Source organism: Sander vitreus, chromosome 12 (assembly GCF_031162955.1).
Source record: "Sander vitreus isolate 19-12246 chromosome 12, sanVit1, whole genome shotgun sequence".
Taxonomy (NCBI): Eukaryota; Metazoa; Chordata; class Actinopteri; order Perciformes; family Percidae; genus Sander; species Sander vitreus.
The window spans coordinates 4,597,775-4,613,560 of NC_135866.1; the positions used below are offsets into that span (position 1 = coordinate 4,597,775).

The following is a 15,786-nucleotide window of genomic DNA, read 5'->3' on the forward strand; positions in this document are numbered from 1 at the left end:
GCCCCCGTGGTTACGTTGTTTTTCCGACTGGCAGCGTTCACATGGTCGGGATGCGTGTTCTTCTTCTTCTGTTATATTGGCATTTGGCATAACAACTTGTTGTATGACTGCCTATTTGGAGCCCTGAGAAAATGCCCTGGACACTTGCCTCAGTCATTTTGCAGTTGTACCGCAAGCAGTCTATGATCCTAGATCAGCATGTGAAGCTAACCACTACAGGACATTTCCCTTAAACCTATTCTCAAATGGAAGTTTGGTCGTAAAGTGTTTCAACCCAAGCCCCCAGGAAGAGCGTCAAGTCTAAAAGCCACCATGGGCTTAGCGGATAACGGTGCCCCCATGGCCCAGAAAGACTTTTCACATAGACTTTGCATGGCGAAAGAAACGTCTATATTTCAGTGGATAATTTGTTTCTGGGTATATCAACTTACCAGCCCGAACACTGAAAGGGTCCTTGTTTAAAACGTAACGTTTTTAACATTTTTAACATTCACTAGAAGCGAATCCAGAATTATTAAATTTGGCATGATGAACGCGCACAGTGGACGCAAGCAGAGCCACGGGACTGCACCCACCCGCTCACCCGCTAGTTCTCTCTTATGATACATCCAAGGGCTGTATGCTGTAAAGCTTGTAATGTGGATGAGGGATGAAGCCATGGATGAGCTCTGTTCACGAAACTGCAGGCTAACTGCTAGCGCTAGTTATTAGCTAGCTAGTAGCACAACATAGTTATTAAATCTCCTTGGTTGTCTAGCTAAATACATCTATCGTTTATTTAGCTAAGCATGTAAATGATCGGGAACAACGAAAACACAATGTCTAACGTTAGTGAATATTTTAGACAATGAAAACGGCGAGTTCATGAGTTCGCCACTTGTACGAGACACGAGAGAGGAGCTCATGAACGCGCATGTTGCTACTGGTTGCTACAACAACACAAACAAATTGTTGCTAGTGCGCATACCCATCGTGAGCCAACCAGCGTTATGGGCCAACAATGCGGAAGAGCCGAGCTCCATGTTTGCTTTATGCGCTTTTGAGCACTCTCATTAGAATGTATGGGGCTTCCCGCCGAACACTGTCTCCAGTTCTCTTAATAGAAACCTCACTGTCTAGATGGCGGTGTGAGTGCTCGTACGCTTCGGAGCTGTTCACCTTCAGACTTGCATGTTAGTGAAATATAGTTACTTAAAGTATATTGTTGGAGGTATCTTAATGCAGAGTTGAGTGCATCGTGTCAACTTACTGTTAAGCTTGTATTGTGTAGAATTTTCGCCTCTTAACGACACACGTGTGGAACTTCGGCTAGCTAGCATACCAGAACTACGGCAGCATGCAGGTACCGACGGAGAATCCGCTTATGAACAACCTACACGACTACTGCATGGCAGATGCACCTGTGTTCTCCCTCGGGGGCCCAGATCTACCCCCTCTCCCCATAACTCCTTCCACAACTCCCTCCAAACCTCCTGCACCAAAGAAAATGAAGTCGCAGCGCTCCTTGGATCTAGACAGTGAAGGTATTGTGCAGAAAATCTCAGTCATCTTCAACACAAGAATCGACTCTGGAAAAGAGTGGGGAGACAATGATTTCCAACAATACACTGAAGATTGAGGGGCTAAAGGAGACTGTTGATTTTGCCTGCGCTGAGATCCGTGAAGTGAAAGGTAAAGTGACACACACTGATGACCGAGTCAACGTGGCGGAGAAAAAGGCGAGTCTACTGGAACAACGAATTACTGAGCTGGAAAACTATTCACGACGGTGGAACCTGCGACTCTACGGTGTGGCTGAAAACAAAGACCAGAACGTCCGCCAAGAGGTTATACACATCTGTCAGTCCATCCTGCCGGAGCACAAGGCCAAACTCCCCGATGTTATTGACTCAGTGCACCGTCTAGGCCAACCAAAGAAAGATGCCACCAAGCCTCGAGGGATAATTCTACAGTTTGGTGCCCGTATATACCGCAAAGCTGTCTGGAAAGCTGCAAAGAAGTCCACCTTCCTTCAAAACAACAAGCAAGTTTTGCCGAAGACCTGTCCCCAGCAGTCAGAGAGCGAAGGATGCAGCTGTGGCCACTTATGGCTAAAGCGCGAGAACAAGGGAAAGCTGCCAACGGGGCTGAACTGCTTCCAGATACCTGAAAGTGGTAAACGCAACACCTGTCAACATGTGCCTTAAGCCAAGTTAAGCTATAATAACCAAAATGCTTTTCATTCAATGTGTTTATGTCTTTCTATCTGTTCTGAGAAACACTTTATTTTTTAAATATTTCTCTAAGGGCTGATGAGCACATTAATGACACTCAACTGAATATGTTTACAAGACAACATCTATTACATCCAGTCAAATTTTTTGCAATGTCCTAGAGGCTAGCGTTTTATGTCTATTAATTGGTAATAACTGGTATGTGTTAATTTGTCGACTGAGAACCTAGGTACCTCCTTAGTTTTCATTGCTTTACTAAGTTTCACTATGCACTTTTTATTTAAGTTAAAATGGTGCAGCTCCTTACAGTAAGGTTAAAGTCTAGTTTCATCCAAACTTTACTTCTTACATTGTTCTATCTGTTGTTAATACGTCTTATCTATCATTACTCTCAATGCCAGGGGGATAAGGAATATTGTTAAGCGCAAGGCGTTATTTTTATTTGTCAAGCAGCACAAATCTGATTTCTGTTTCATTCAAGAGTCACACTCAGTTCCGGACGATGCTAGATTATGGAGATCCCAATGGGGAAATGATCTGTGGCAGGCTCATGGATCTGAATATTCTGCTGGTGTTGCGACTCTAAAATATAATTTTCCAGGGACTATTCTTTTATCTGTCAGTGATACATCAGGTAATTTTGTTTTTCAAGTGTTAACCATTGAAAACTTTACTTTGATAGTTATTAACATATATGGCTATAATTCTAACCATGAGAACGACATAATGCTTGAAACTTTAGAGAAGTATATACAAAATACCCTTAATAACTTTCCAAATTCAGGTATAGTAATAGGGGGGGATTTCAACATGATATTAGATCACAACATTGACTGTTGGCCTCCACGTGTTTCCACTGCAGTAAATGAAAACTTAAAATTATTTATGCAAAAATTTAACTTGATTGATGTATGGAGGTTTAACAATCCTAACATAAATGCTTTTACTTGGAGTAATAGAAGTGCGACCAGACGTTCACGATTGGACTATTGGTTAGTTTCTGATCATTTGAATATTGATAAAATATCAGTTAATATCATCACAACCCCATTAACAGATCATAATGCAGTCTCCACTGCAGATATATCAGAAGAGGAAAGACTAACTTTAATTTCGGAACAACTTAAACTAAATGAGATTTACTATAACAAAGCAAAAGGTGCCTTTATAAGGTCAAGAAAAAGGTGGATTGAAGAAGGGGAACAGAACTCTGCCTATTTTTTCGGCTTAGAAAGATATCACGGGAAATTCAATTTATGCTCGGACTTCTATAGAAATGTATACAAATCGAAATATTGCCATCAATCAACCACTACATTCTTGAACCCTCTTATCGTCACACCAATCTCTCAAGATGATAGGAAACTCTGCGATGACCCTATAACCTTGCAGGAAATCACATTTGCAATTGAACATTGTAAAACTAACAAATCTCCTGGAGTTGATGGCCTCTCTGCAGAGTTTTATCAGGCTTTTACACAAGATTTAGCTCCCTTTCTACTTGAAGTAATATTAGAAAGTGTTGAAAAAGGTTCTCTACCTCCTTCACTGACCCAAGGCTTAATTACGTTAATCCCCAAACCCAAAAAGGATCCACTGTTTATTGATAATTGGTGACCTATTTCATTACTTAACACTGACTACAAAATGTTTGCCTCAATTACTGCAAAACGATAAAAAAAAATGTTCTAGATCCTACGCTCTCCGTCTCTGCAATATTCGGAATGACTGAGATTTCTCTTGGCACAGCTACCAGAAGATTTACAACTTTCAGACACGTTGCTCACGGCACATTTACGTCGTCTCTCTCAGTTGGAGGCTGAGCAGTAACGCTCAGCCATCACCGGAAAAGTGCTTCTAATGGCCTTCACTGGTCTCCGTCCAGATCAACGGGATCTGTTGGTCCATTCTTATATACTGTCTATGAGAGCAACGGGATCTGTTGGTCCATCTATATATGTCTATGTGTTCAACACACAAGTTTGAATAAAATGCCATCAGTTGAAAGCAGAACAAAAAGCTCCCACACTTCCTCCGTCGGAACTGAATCCGTGTGACACCCAGCGGAAGTAAACAACACAAGTGCCCGTGGCGTTAGCTGCATCTGACGTAGTGCACATCATTCTTTCAGCTGGAATTAAGCAACGATGTCTCTAGTTGAGTCTATGAGAGAGTTTATCACCGAGCGACTAACTGCTGCTGCTGAAGAAATCTTCCGAGTTGTTGAAGAAACTATCGCCGAGTACGAGGAGGCGATCGCTCGGCAGCGCAGACTGCTGGAGCTCGTTTGGAAACCTGAAATCAAGTTACACAGGATAGGTAAGTATGCACGTCATTAGTTTAACTATGATTACAAAAGGTTTTCCAACCAAACCAACATGAAAGAAGTTAGTAATGTTGCTCAGCATTTAGTTTTGTTGATAAAGATAATGTAAAACCAGCGGTGACGTTAACACCTGTTTGACTATCCTAGGCGCCGGTGTTATGGCCCTACTGGTTTCCACACTAACTGGTTTCCGTATATTGTGTTTACCTAACAGCAGCAGTTGTTGCTGCCTCTCTCGCCAGATTCTTCACACATCACAAACATATTACTGGCGATTTTGAAATATCTTCCCAGATCTACTGCGGCGAATATGATGGAATAAGTGAGGACTACATCACAGCCACATACAAAAAAGAAATTTAAGAAAATATGATTGCAAGATTGTGTCGAGTTGGTTTCGATCTCACAAGGGCAAAAACATATATCACCTGTTAACAGCAGCTCTACGCTGTGAGCTACGAAACTCACGGATCTTCTGCTTTCCAGTCATGTATTAATTAACTACGTCAGCACCCAGGTAACATGTTGTCTTGGGTTGATCTGAAGCAACTGGTTACCTGGGTTTAGTTTAGAAAATACCCGAACATATTTATCACGTTTCTTTCCTCGCGGCTACGGCTATATTGACCACTGTAGCCTACATTACAGCCCCCTACGACACAACACAGGTCTATGGTAAAAAAAATGTTTTCTAAATAGTGACGATCTAATTCAGATAAAACTGTAAATGTACAGTACAAGCCGAGCGAGCCACTGAGCCAGGAAAAGTCGAATACAAGTGGTAATATTATACCCACAAGTTCAAGTAGAATACAACTGGTAATATTATACCCACAAGTTCTGAAGGCATGGACGTAATGATTCACAGTAAAGCTTCATTTTTTGTTAGCCTATATTAATTAGTAAAACATACCTCTGTGTTTGCAAAACGTGCTTGCAGTACAGTGTTATTTGAGCTTGTGTGTCTATCGAATGATTTTATTCCAAAGCGATGTTCTAATCATAGACTGTTAATATTTACATATAAATATTTAAATATAAACAGTCGCTATGTTTCTCTGTGGGTTCAATAAGTGCGCCCCTCGTGGACACAATAAAACACTGCCTAAGCCTAGGGTAACAAGTTGTTTTAGCTTTTCATGTGGCTCAGTGTTAGCTTGTCCAAGTTATATTGTCACTGTTTAAAAGTATTTATAGTCATATGTGTAATGTTGTAGGGGTTGTAATGTAGTGGTAATATAGCCATAGCCGCGAGAAAAGAATCATGATAAATACGATTTTACACAACCTATGGGAGTAACCAGTTGTTTCAGATAAAACCAAAACAAACTGTTACCTGGATGCTGACGTAGTTAAGTAATGCCTACTGGAAATAAAAGTAAACAGCATTTGAGTAGCTTGCATCGCAGAGCTGCGGACATGAAGAGTATTGTGTTTTTGCTTTCGATAGTTCGAAACCAGCTCAACGCAAACTTGCAATTATGTATTTTCTTAAAATTATTTTTTGTATGTGGCTGTGATGTAGTGCTCATTTATATAGTCATATTCACAGCAATAGATATGAGATGCCACCTGAAAATCGCCAGTAATGTGTTTGTGATTGTGTGACGAATCTGGCGATAGAGGCAGAAACAACTGCTGCTGTTAGGTAAACATAATATACGGAAACCAGTTAGTGTGGAAACCAGTAGGGACATAACACCGTCAATGTGCTGGATTTTTTCTTAGTGGGGACTAGCGAATGACAGATATGTTATTTTTCATATTTTGGCACAATGTTTATGTGAATTTGGCTTAACATTAGCCATATTAAAGTGCCCATATTATGAAAAAAACACTTTTTCTGGGATTTGGGGTGTTCTTTTGTGTCTCTGGTGCTTCTACACGCATACAAACTTTGAAAAAAATCCATCCATGCTGTTTTGAGTGAGATACGGTTTCTGAATGTGTCCTGCCTTCAGTCTCCGGGTGAGCTGTTCAAAATCGGCACGGCTTGTGACGCCACAAGCCGAAACGAGCTGGCTAACCGCAACCGTTAGTTCGTAGCGTTAGCATGCTACCTCGTTCTCAATAGCAAAGCACTGCTACAACACACACAAGTTCACCATAATCTACAAAAGAACTACTTACATGTGCACCCTCATTTAGAAGTCTCCCAGCTAATCCTGCCTTGTAACTGACCGAAGTTGGAGAAACAGCCTTTCTTTTACTGTCTATGGAGCTAGCTAGCTGACATGATCTACATCTGAGCTACTGCGCATGTGCGAGTGCAATCAAAGATAGTACAGAAGAAGAAAAGAGGTCTCACTCTGTAGCTAAAACAGAGACCAGCTGAAAAGAGGATCTGCAGCAGTGAGAGAGAGCTGTGCAGTACAACACAAATATGGTGTTTTTTGAAAATTAAACCATGTAAACCTATTCTGGTACAACCTTAAAATACAACTATGAACCTGAAAATGAGCATAATATGGGCGCTTTAATGGAGAATACGTATTGTGCATATACTTTACACAGAGTGAGCAGCAGCTTCTTATGGAAGGCACTGGTCGGGGGTTTTGGTAAACATAATGACCACTGTTATGGTCACTGGTGTCAACGTTTTTTGTGCCTCTGACTCATGTCTTCATATCACTCCGCAAGTGGTCCATTAATTTGTCACGATGTAACTTCATTCAAAGCAGAGCGCCACCAAAGAGCCTGCAATCATTGCGGAAGGATATTTGAATAAGAACTTTGGATGTGTGGGGGCGAACTATCTTCTTAGCTAGCTGAAGCCAACAACAGGACAATATTTTTATTTTATGTTGGCAATGCAAGCTGAAGCGACGTAGCAGATGACGTTGAGAAGTTGCAGTGAGGAATATTTTAGGAGCACCATTTTCGGCAGTGCAGAAAGGTAGTGGTCCAGACTAACTTAGTGTTGAGCCGGGAAACATGGCTAAAAGAGCTATACAGCGAACAGATGTGCTGGGCGAGCCGTCAATCTGTGGAAGCTAACAGAAGCTAGCTGGCGTAAGCTGACAGCTGACCAACGCTACCAAGTGATCGGTGGAGACGGGAAGTACATGTATTTGAAAGAGTCCGGCAGTTGTGGTAGACGAAGGTCCAGTCGGGAGTTTGGATGGAGAGTCCACTGAAGTCCACTGTGGTCTGAAGGGCTAATCCTCGCTAGATCACTAGCTAGCGGTAACCGTTAGTCGGGAGGTTGACAGCTAACGTTTTGCCAGCTGAAGGTAACAGATAGAACATAAAAACTGTTCATGGTGATGGAGTCGTCCTGCAGCCAGCTCCCGTCGGCTGCTCATTGGCTGCAACAGTACGTAGGCCCTAACACGCATTGCTATTTTTCATTCATTCATTGTTGAAATAGAGGCTCAGGCTGGTGTCCCGGGACCTGACGAACACGTAGCTAAAAAGCAAAAACATCTCTGCAGGTACCGGGAGGACTGTTTAGGGAAATACCCCTGGATTACTGCAGTTTTACGTGATGCAAACAAAGCATTTTGCAATGTATGTAGGAAGGAGTTTGGTATTTCACATGGGGGGCGGACTCAGACGTCAGGCTGCATGCTAGCAGCAAACTACATATCTATAACAGCACAACTGTACAGACCAACATTTTGTGTTTGTTTTATTTGTTTCACAATGACACTTGAGTTCATGATTTTAATGATTTTTTATTTGTATTTTTGGGTTTACATGACAGACAGTTGAATTCCTGAATTAAAATAAAAAATCATTTTGGTGCAGAGTTTTGAAATTCATGTTTCGTCCCCGTCTCGTCCCGAATTTTACCCATTCTCATCTGGTCACCCTATCCAGAGTTGATAAGTGTGTGTGTGTGTGTGTGTGTGTGTGTGTGTGTGTGTGTGTGTGTGTGTGTGTGTGGAGGGGGGGGGGGGTAGAAAGGTGTTGAGAATGACCAACACTAATTTACTACGACCCGATCAGAGGTTACTTAAATTGCGACGTTCAGTCAAAATCAAGCATGTCACCTTCAGCCTGCTGCTGACAGGCGCAGAGCTCTGCTGGAACACCGACTGCTGTCTGCCCGCCCGGCCGTCTGACGGCATCAGTATTAAATTGAGACAGTTTCATTAGCGGTTAAAAAGGTCTCGTTATCGCGTTAAATAGTAGTCTATTTCGGTACAGTTGGTTTTAACGCCTGGTGCGACGTGTAGGCCTATAGGAGTACACATGAAAACCCTGAACAAGCAGCGTCGCTCTGCTCCGTCTTTCTGCTGTGCCCCATTCACGTAGTAGTTTTACACTATGTAGGTTAAACTCTGCAATTATTCCGCGTTCACATGTATGTATGAACTGTGGTGGTCCGTTACACTGTAGGCTATATTCAACATCACTGATTAAGTAAGTCAATCCTAAATTTTTCAACTTGTTAGCAAAACATGCTCCATGGGGAAAAAAAGTTACTATAAAGCCCTGTTCATGCTAATTAAACAACTGGACTTTAGGGTCAAGTGTTGTTTTATCCGGCCCATGTCCCGGATGTGAAAGCCCACTTACTGGACTACTGAATATAATAATATTCCATTATATTTTGTATTTTGAATTGTTACCTGCCACCAGAATTACAGCCATAAAAAAACATTTAAATTGCAGAGTTAGAGTTAAAACGGATGAAAAGATGGAGAATAGACAATAGGTACAGTGTCAACAAAGAGAAAAACGGACAATCGAACAGACAGTGACAACATACATACTACATACCTACATACTGTAGAGAATGACAGTAACAGCATACAAACGGCATAAATAAAAAAAAATGTATAAACGTGTGCTCTTTAAAAAGTAGAAAGCATTGTTTGCCAGTTACATGTTTAAAAATCTGTTACATAAGGTACTGCTTACAGTGGGTACGGAAAGTATTCAGACCCCTTTAAATTTTTCACTCTTTGTTTATTGCAGCCATTTGCTAAAATCAAAAAAGTTCATTTTATTTCTCATTAATGTACACTCAGCACCCCATCTTGACAGAAAAAAGCAGAAATGTAGAAACTTTTGCAAATTTATTAAAAAAGAAAAACTGAAATATCACATGGTCATAAGTATTCAGACCCTTTGCTGTGACACTCATATTTAACTCACATGCTGTCCATTTCTTCTGATCCTCCTTGAGATGGTTCTACTCCTTCATTGGAGTCCTGTTGTGTTTAATTAAACGGATTGGACTTGATTAGGAAAGGCACACACCTGTCTATATAAGACTTTACAGCTCACAGTGCATGTCAGAGCAAATGAGAATCATGAGGTCGAAGGAACTGCCCAAGGAGCTCGGAGACATAATTGTGGCAAGGCACAGATCTGGCCAAGGTTACAAAAGAATTTCTGCAGCACTCAAGGTTCCTAAGAGCACAGTGGCCTCCATAATCCTTCAATGGAAGAAGTTTGGGACGACCAGAACTCTTCCTAGACCTGGCCGTCCAGCCAAACTGAGCAATTGTGGAAGAAGAGCCTTGGTGAGAGAGGTAAAGAAGAACCCAAAGATCACTGTGGCTGAGCTCCAGAGATGCAGTAGGGAGATGGGAGAAAGTTCCACAAAGTCAACTATCACTGCAGCCCTCCACCAGTCGGGGCTTTATGGCAGAGTGGCCCGACGGAAGCCTCTCCTCAGTGCAAGACATATGAAAGCTTGCATAGAGTTTGCCAAAAAACACATGGACTCCCAGACTATGATAAATAAGATTCTCTGGTCTGATGATACCAAGATTGAACTTTTTGGCGTTAATTCTAAGCGGTATGTGTGGAGAAATCCAGGCACTGCTCATCACCTGCCCAATACAATCCCAACAGTGAAACATGGTGGTGGCAGCATCATGCTATGGGGGTGTTTTTCAGCTGCAGGGACAGGACGACTGGTTGCAATTGAAGGAAAGATGAAGTAATAGATACAGAATCAAGTACAGAGATATCCTGGAAGAAAACCTCATCCAGAGTGCTCAGGACCTCAGACTGGGCCGAAGGTTCACCTTCCAACAAGACAATGACCCATACACAGCTAAAATAACAAAGGAGTGGCTTCGGAACAACTCTGTGACCATTCTTGACTGGCCCAGCCAGAGCCCTGACCTAAACCCAATTGAGCATCTCTGGAAAGACCTGAAAATGGCTGTCCACCAACGTTCACCATCCAACCTGACGGAACTGGAGAGGATCTGCAAGGAAGAATGGCAGAGGATCCCCAAATCCAGGTGTGAAAAACTTGTTGCATCATTCCCAAGAAGACTCATGGCTGTACTAGCTCAAAAGGGTGCTTCTACTCAATACTGAGCAAAGGGTCTGAATACTTATGACCATGTGATATTTCAGTTTTTCTTTTTTAATAAATTTGCAAAAATTTCTACATTTCTGTTGTTTTTTTTCTAGTGTTAATGAGAAATAAAATGAACTTTTTTGATTTTAGCAAATGGCTGCAATGAAACAAAGAGTGAAAAAGTTAAAGGTGTCTGAATATTTTCCGTACCCACTGTATATTATTTCACCATCTGTACACAAATGTAACTTGTCCGTGGATGGGGCTGCATGGGCGTGGTAATGTGGGCGTGTGTGTGTGTGTGTGTGTGTGTGTGTGGTAGTAAGGAGAGAGAATGGGAGAAGGAAGTTTGTGTGAGGTGGACCTGGTCACCACAGACCCAAATCTTCTCAGCTGTTGCTACTGTCATATGCTGCACTGTCTCTTCATGTGGCACATTACTTAAATATAACAAGATAACATTTTATAGCATTTGAAAAAATGGTTTTAGGGTCACGGTTTTCGGTTCTGTACGGTTCTTGTTATTTTTTCTTTTAATCTTTAACACTCCAGAAATATACTTCAGCATATAATATATAGCTACAATTAGCATATTGAATGCATGTTGCACAATACATGCACACAGTAGCAATTCTATCTATTGTTTTATTTCCGCTGTCATCATAGACATCCAAATGAAATCCATGAAATCCAAAATGTTCCCACACACCAGACTATATACGACGCTGGCGCATCCTCCAACTCCGGGCAGCCTTCCTTATCTCTCCCACTTACCATTTCTGCATGTGACGTGACCTGCAGCACTCCACACTCCACCTGAGGAGCGGTCGGCTCGGCGCCTCTCAAAATTCTGACGAAAATCTTTTAAACTGACCTTTGTCGATCAAAAAAACAGACAGATTCAGCAACTGTATGGCCTATTTCCCGTTTTAAATGTTTTCAGAAACACTTTTCGGTGAACTATTTTCGTAAAATACGGGATCGTATTCAGAACGAGACGCCATTAGAGTCTGTTTTGAAATTCAAGCAGCAAGAACCACTTGACGCGTTCGTCCAATCAGCTGCCATGTGTTGTGTTCGTCACGCTCATCCCCCTCGTCGTTTCCAGTAAGTGTTTTAACATAGGTGTCGAAAGTGGGCACTACGGCAGTAAGTGGTTAGTGCACATTAACAGTGTACTGACAAACCGTGCGACGCACACATGTTCTGAACCGAGACATGCGAACCAAGCGGTTCGGATGTTTTTTCATGAACCATACCACCCCTATTAACCACAGGTTCCCGTTAATCTTATGATGGAAATGTGTTGTGATATTTAAACAAATGAACCGTCAACGGCGAAATAAAAGCCTCTTATTTATAGGGTTGGGCATCGTTTTGAAGCTGTGTCGAGTATTCCGTCTGCAATAAAGTGTCCTGCATATTCTCCGCTCTGTACCAATGTATCCTGTTGGTACATGTGTGCGGTAGTTTGAATGCACATAATTGTTCTAAAATTTCCTTCGGGATGAATACATCTGTTTCTGCTGAGAAGCTAAGCGATGATGCAAGATGGCTGACACTTGTTTTTACCTCGGCAATCTCCGGAAAAAGCCCGGAGTCCAACCCCCTATGGGCTATGCGGAAGTACTGGCTGTAGTCCTTTGCCTCTGGAAAAATTTATACCGATGACGTAAAATGACGATTTTTGTGTCATCGGTATAAATTTTTCCAGACCCACAATACAGAGATCTCCCCTCTCTCACATGAGGGAGGGAAGCACGGTCATTCAAAAATACTACCGTGTTTCTACTGATACAAAGCTTAATGCTAAATCGGTGAAGTATCCCTTTAATGTCCAGCATCAGAATGCAATCATCTTTATCCTTAATTATTGCACAGTCGCCAATTACGTTTGTCAGTCAGCAACAATGAAAACAACACTGCTCAATTCAATATGAAGGCAAATGGCTTGCATTCAGCATTAATCCAACCACACTTATCAATTCAATATTAAGCCCAATATAGTTTCTGACTCACCAATCTGCAGATTATTTGTACATAAAATCCATCTGTCGCTCTTTCCTTGTGAAGACGTTGATCAGAGCATTGTAAAACTTGTCTTTATGGGCCTTCAGTTTGCATAGTCTCTGGCTCTCAATTGACAGAATGGCAAGGGCTGAAAGACGTGCTTGCCCGGTAGGGTTGGGCATCGTTTGGATTTTTACAATTCTGATTCCAATTGCGATTCTTTCTTTCGATTCCGGTTCTTATTGATTCTCGATTCCGATTCTTCGAGGGGTGGAGTTGAAACGGGTCACATGCTTATTTCACAAATAAGAGGAAAGTTTTATTTTGATTCAATGGTGGGTTGCAGTTTTACAGGGCTTTTTCAATGTAAAATAAAGCCAGACTAGAGCGCTGCTTACTGTGCTCCAAGGCTGCAACATAACAAGCACCTGGCCGCTATGGAAACCAAAACTTGCGCATGTTAAATTTGGAACCCATGATCACATTTGAAACCAAACCTCCAATGATTCCAATAAAGAAACGATTCTACTGGAATCGGTTCTCGATGCCCAACCCTATTGTCCGGTCCGGTTCCGACTGTATGTTTTGATCCATTTCAGGGTGGAAAATGTGTGCTTCACCGAAGCTGTAGTGGCTGGTATTGTCAAGACCAGTTGCAGCAACTTTGTTGCTTCAGGAACTGTTGCTTCCAAGTCATGTTCTTTGAAAAAGTCAAGAAGCCGTGTCGGTGATTGGCCCCTTAGTTCTCGTGAGCCATACAACCCTACAAGATCACTTTTCAGCCTGACAAAGTCAAAGTACCTTGCATACTTTGACAGCTTCTCCAGTTTGCTGTCATCAGACTGGCGCAACATCTCTTCAAAGTTTTTGCAATCTACCAGTCCAATGAAATCGAGATCGGAAAAGTTATCCACAAACCTGGTCTTCATCTGAAGACATTGTCCAGAATGCAGTAGTAGATGCAAGCTTGTTCTGTTTTCTTTGACAGCCCATCTCGTGTCTCACGGTGAACGAGTTCCATCTCATCACATCTTTCCTCAAAGTGTGCATGAAAACGGTCAAAATTATGTTGCTTGCTGTCCAACACTTTTGTAAGAGCCAAATGGGTTCATCTGAAATAATAATTTAGTTTAAAAACAGTTAAAATGGTAAAAAAGGAAAAACTATTTCATGAAAATTCATAAGAAATGTATTGGTTTAAAATGCATGATTTAGTAATGTTTAGGTCTGATAACATTTCAGTAATTTCAGCTTCCTGTCAGATAACACTACGTCATAGCGTAATTGATTGGATGTTTTCTTTACAAACTCAAACATTTACTGTATGAACTGAAAAATGTCTCAAGGGTTTGCTTTACTTTGACTCACTGCACTAATATTTAGTTGCATAACCATTATTTCTGAGAACTGCTTCACATCTGTGTTGCATGGAGTAGGACCAACTTCTGGCACCTGTGAACAGGTATTCCAGCCCAGGTCGATTGAACTACATTCCACAATTCCTCTGCATTACTGGGTTTTGCCTCAGAAACAGCATTTGTGATGTCACCCTATGGGATTGAGGTCGGGGGATTGGGCTGGCCACTCCATAACATCAATCTTGTTCATCTGGAAACAAGACTTTGCTCGCTTACTGGTGTGTTTTGGGTCATTGTCTTGTTGAAGATCCATTTCAAAGGCATTCCCTCTTCAGCATAAGGCAACATGACCTCTTCAAGTATTTTGATGTATTGAAACTGATCCATGATCCCTGGTATGCGATAAATAGGCCCAACACCACAGTATGAGAAACATCCGCATAACATGATTTTTGCACCACCATGCTTTACTGTCTTCACAGTGTACTGTGGCTTGAATTCAGTGCATGGGGGTCGTCGGGCAAACTGTCTGCGGCCCCTAGACCCAAAAATGAAAAATTTTGCTCTCATCAGTCCACAGAATGTTGCGCCATTTCTCCTTTGGCCAGTCAATGTGTCCTTTGGCAGATTTCAACCTATTCAGTACATGTCTTTTTTTCAGCAATGGGACTTTGCGGGGTCTTCTAGCTGATAGCTTTGCTTCACATAGCCTTCTTCTGATCGTAACAGTACTCACAGGTAACTTTAAGTCTTCTTTGATTTTTCTGGAGCTGATCATTGGTTGAGCCTTTGCCATTTTGGCTATTCTTCGATCCATTCGAATGGTAGTTGACCGTTTTTTCCCACGTCGTTCATGCTTTGGATGCCATTTCAAGGCATTTGAAATCATTTTGGCTGAGCAGCCTATAATTTTCTGCACTTCTTTATATGTTTTCCCCTCTCCAATCAACTTTTTAATCAAAGTCCGCTGTTCCTCAGAGCAATGTCTGGAACGACCCATTTTGCTGAGTATTTCAGTGTGAAATGCACTATAACCAGCATGCACAACATTTGCTTCCTTCCTTTCTTAAATATGGGCCATAATTGACACCTGTTTCTTCACAGAATCAATCACCTCACTAATTGAACACAACACTATTATTTTGAACATGCCCCCATCAATTACAGATGCAATTACACAGAATGAGCAGCATGCATGTCATGACTGTTGGGTCTGTTGGTTTTCTATGACTCTACAACACTTACTAGTAAATTATTTGCCATGTAGAAATATCACTTCTACCAAAAAATTTGATTTATGAGGTTAGTGATGTTGGACTGCTATTATTTTGAACACAACTGTTGATCTGGAAGGTGAAACAAAATCGTTTGGACTAGCCTTAAAGTGGAGCTCCACCTGGTTGCTGCTGCTCTGGGGATGTGGCGTTTGACAGTCTCATCCAGGAGTTGGGTGCGTTTGGATGATTTGCTAAGAAAAGCAGAAAGTCCCTCAGCTGTCTTGAAAAAACTTCTGGATTCTGGACTCAGGGATGCGTTTCGCTGACTAGGCTAGAACCAGATTCAACTTGTGTGCATAGCAATGCGTGAATATAGCTTTGGGCACCTTCT

General features: G+C 41.7%; 1 protein-coding gene across 2 annotated transcripts in view; it reads left to right on the plus strand.

Annotated features, from left to right (window-relative positions):
* The first annotated feature begins 4,276 nt into the window (after positions 1–4,276).
* LOC144526354 (uncharacterized) overlaps positions 4,277–15,786 on the plus strand; it is a 68,393-nt gene continuing 56,883 nt past the window's right edge. For both annotated transcript variants that reach the window (XM_078263776.1, XM_078263777.1), the window contains exon 1: positions 4,277–4,532. In XM_078263776.1, the coding sequence (XP_078119902.1) occupies positions 4,361–4,532 (172 nt within the window). In that variant the 5' untranslated portion in view covers positions 4,277–4,360. The remainder of the gene's footprint in view (positions 4,533–15,786) is intronic.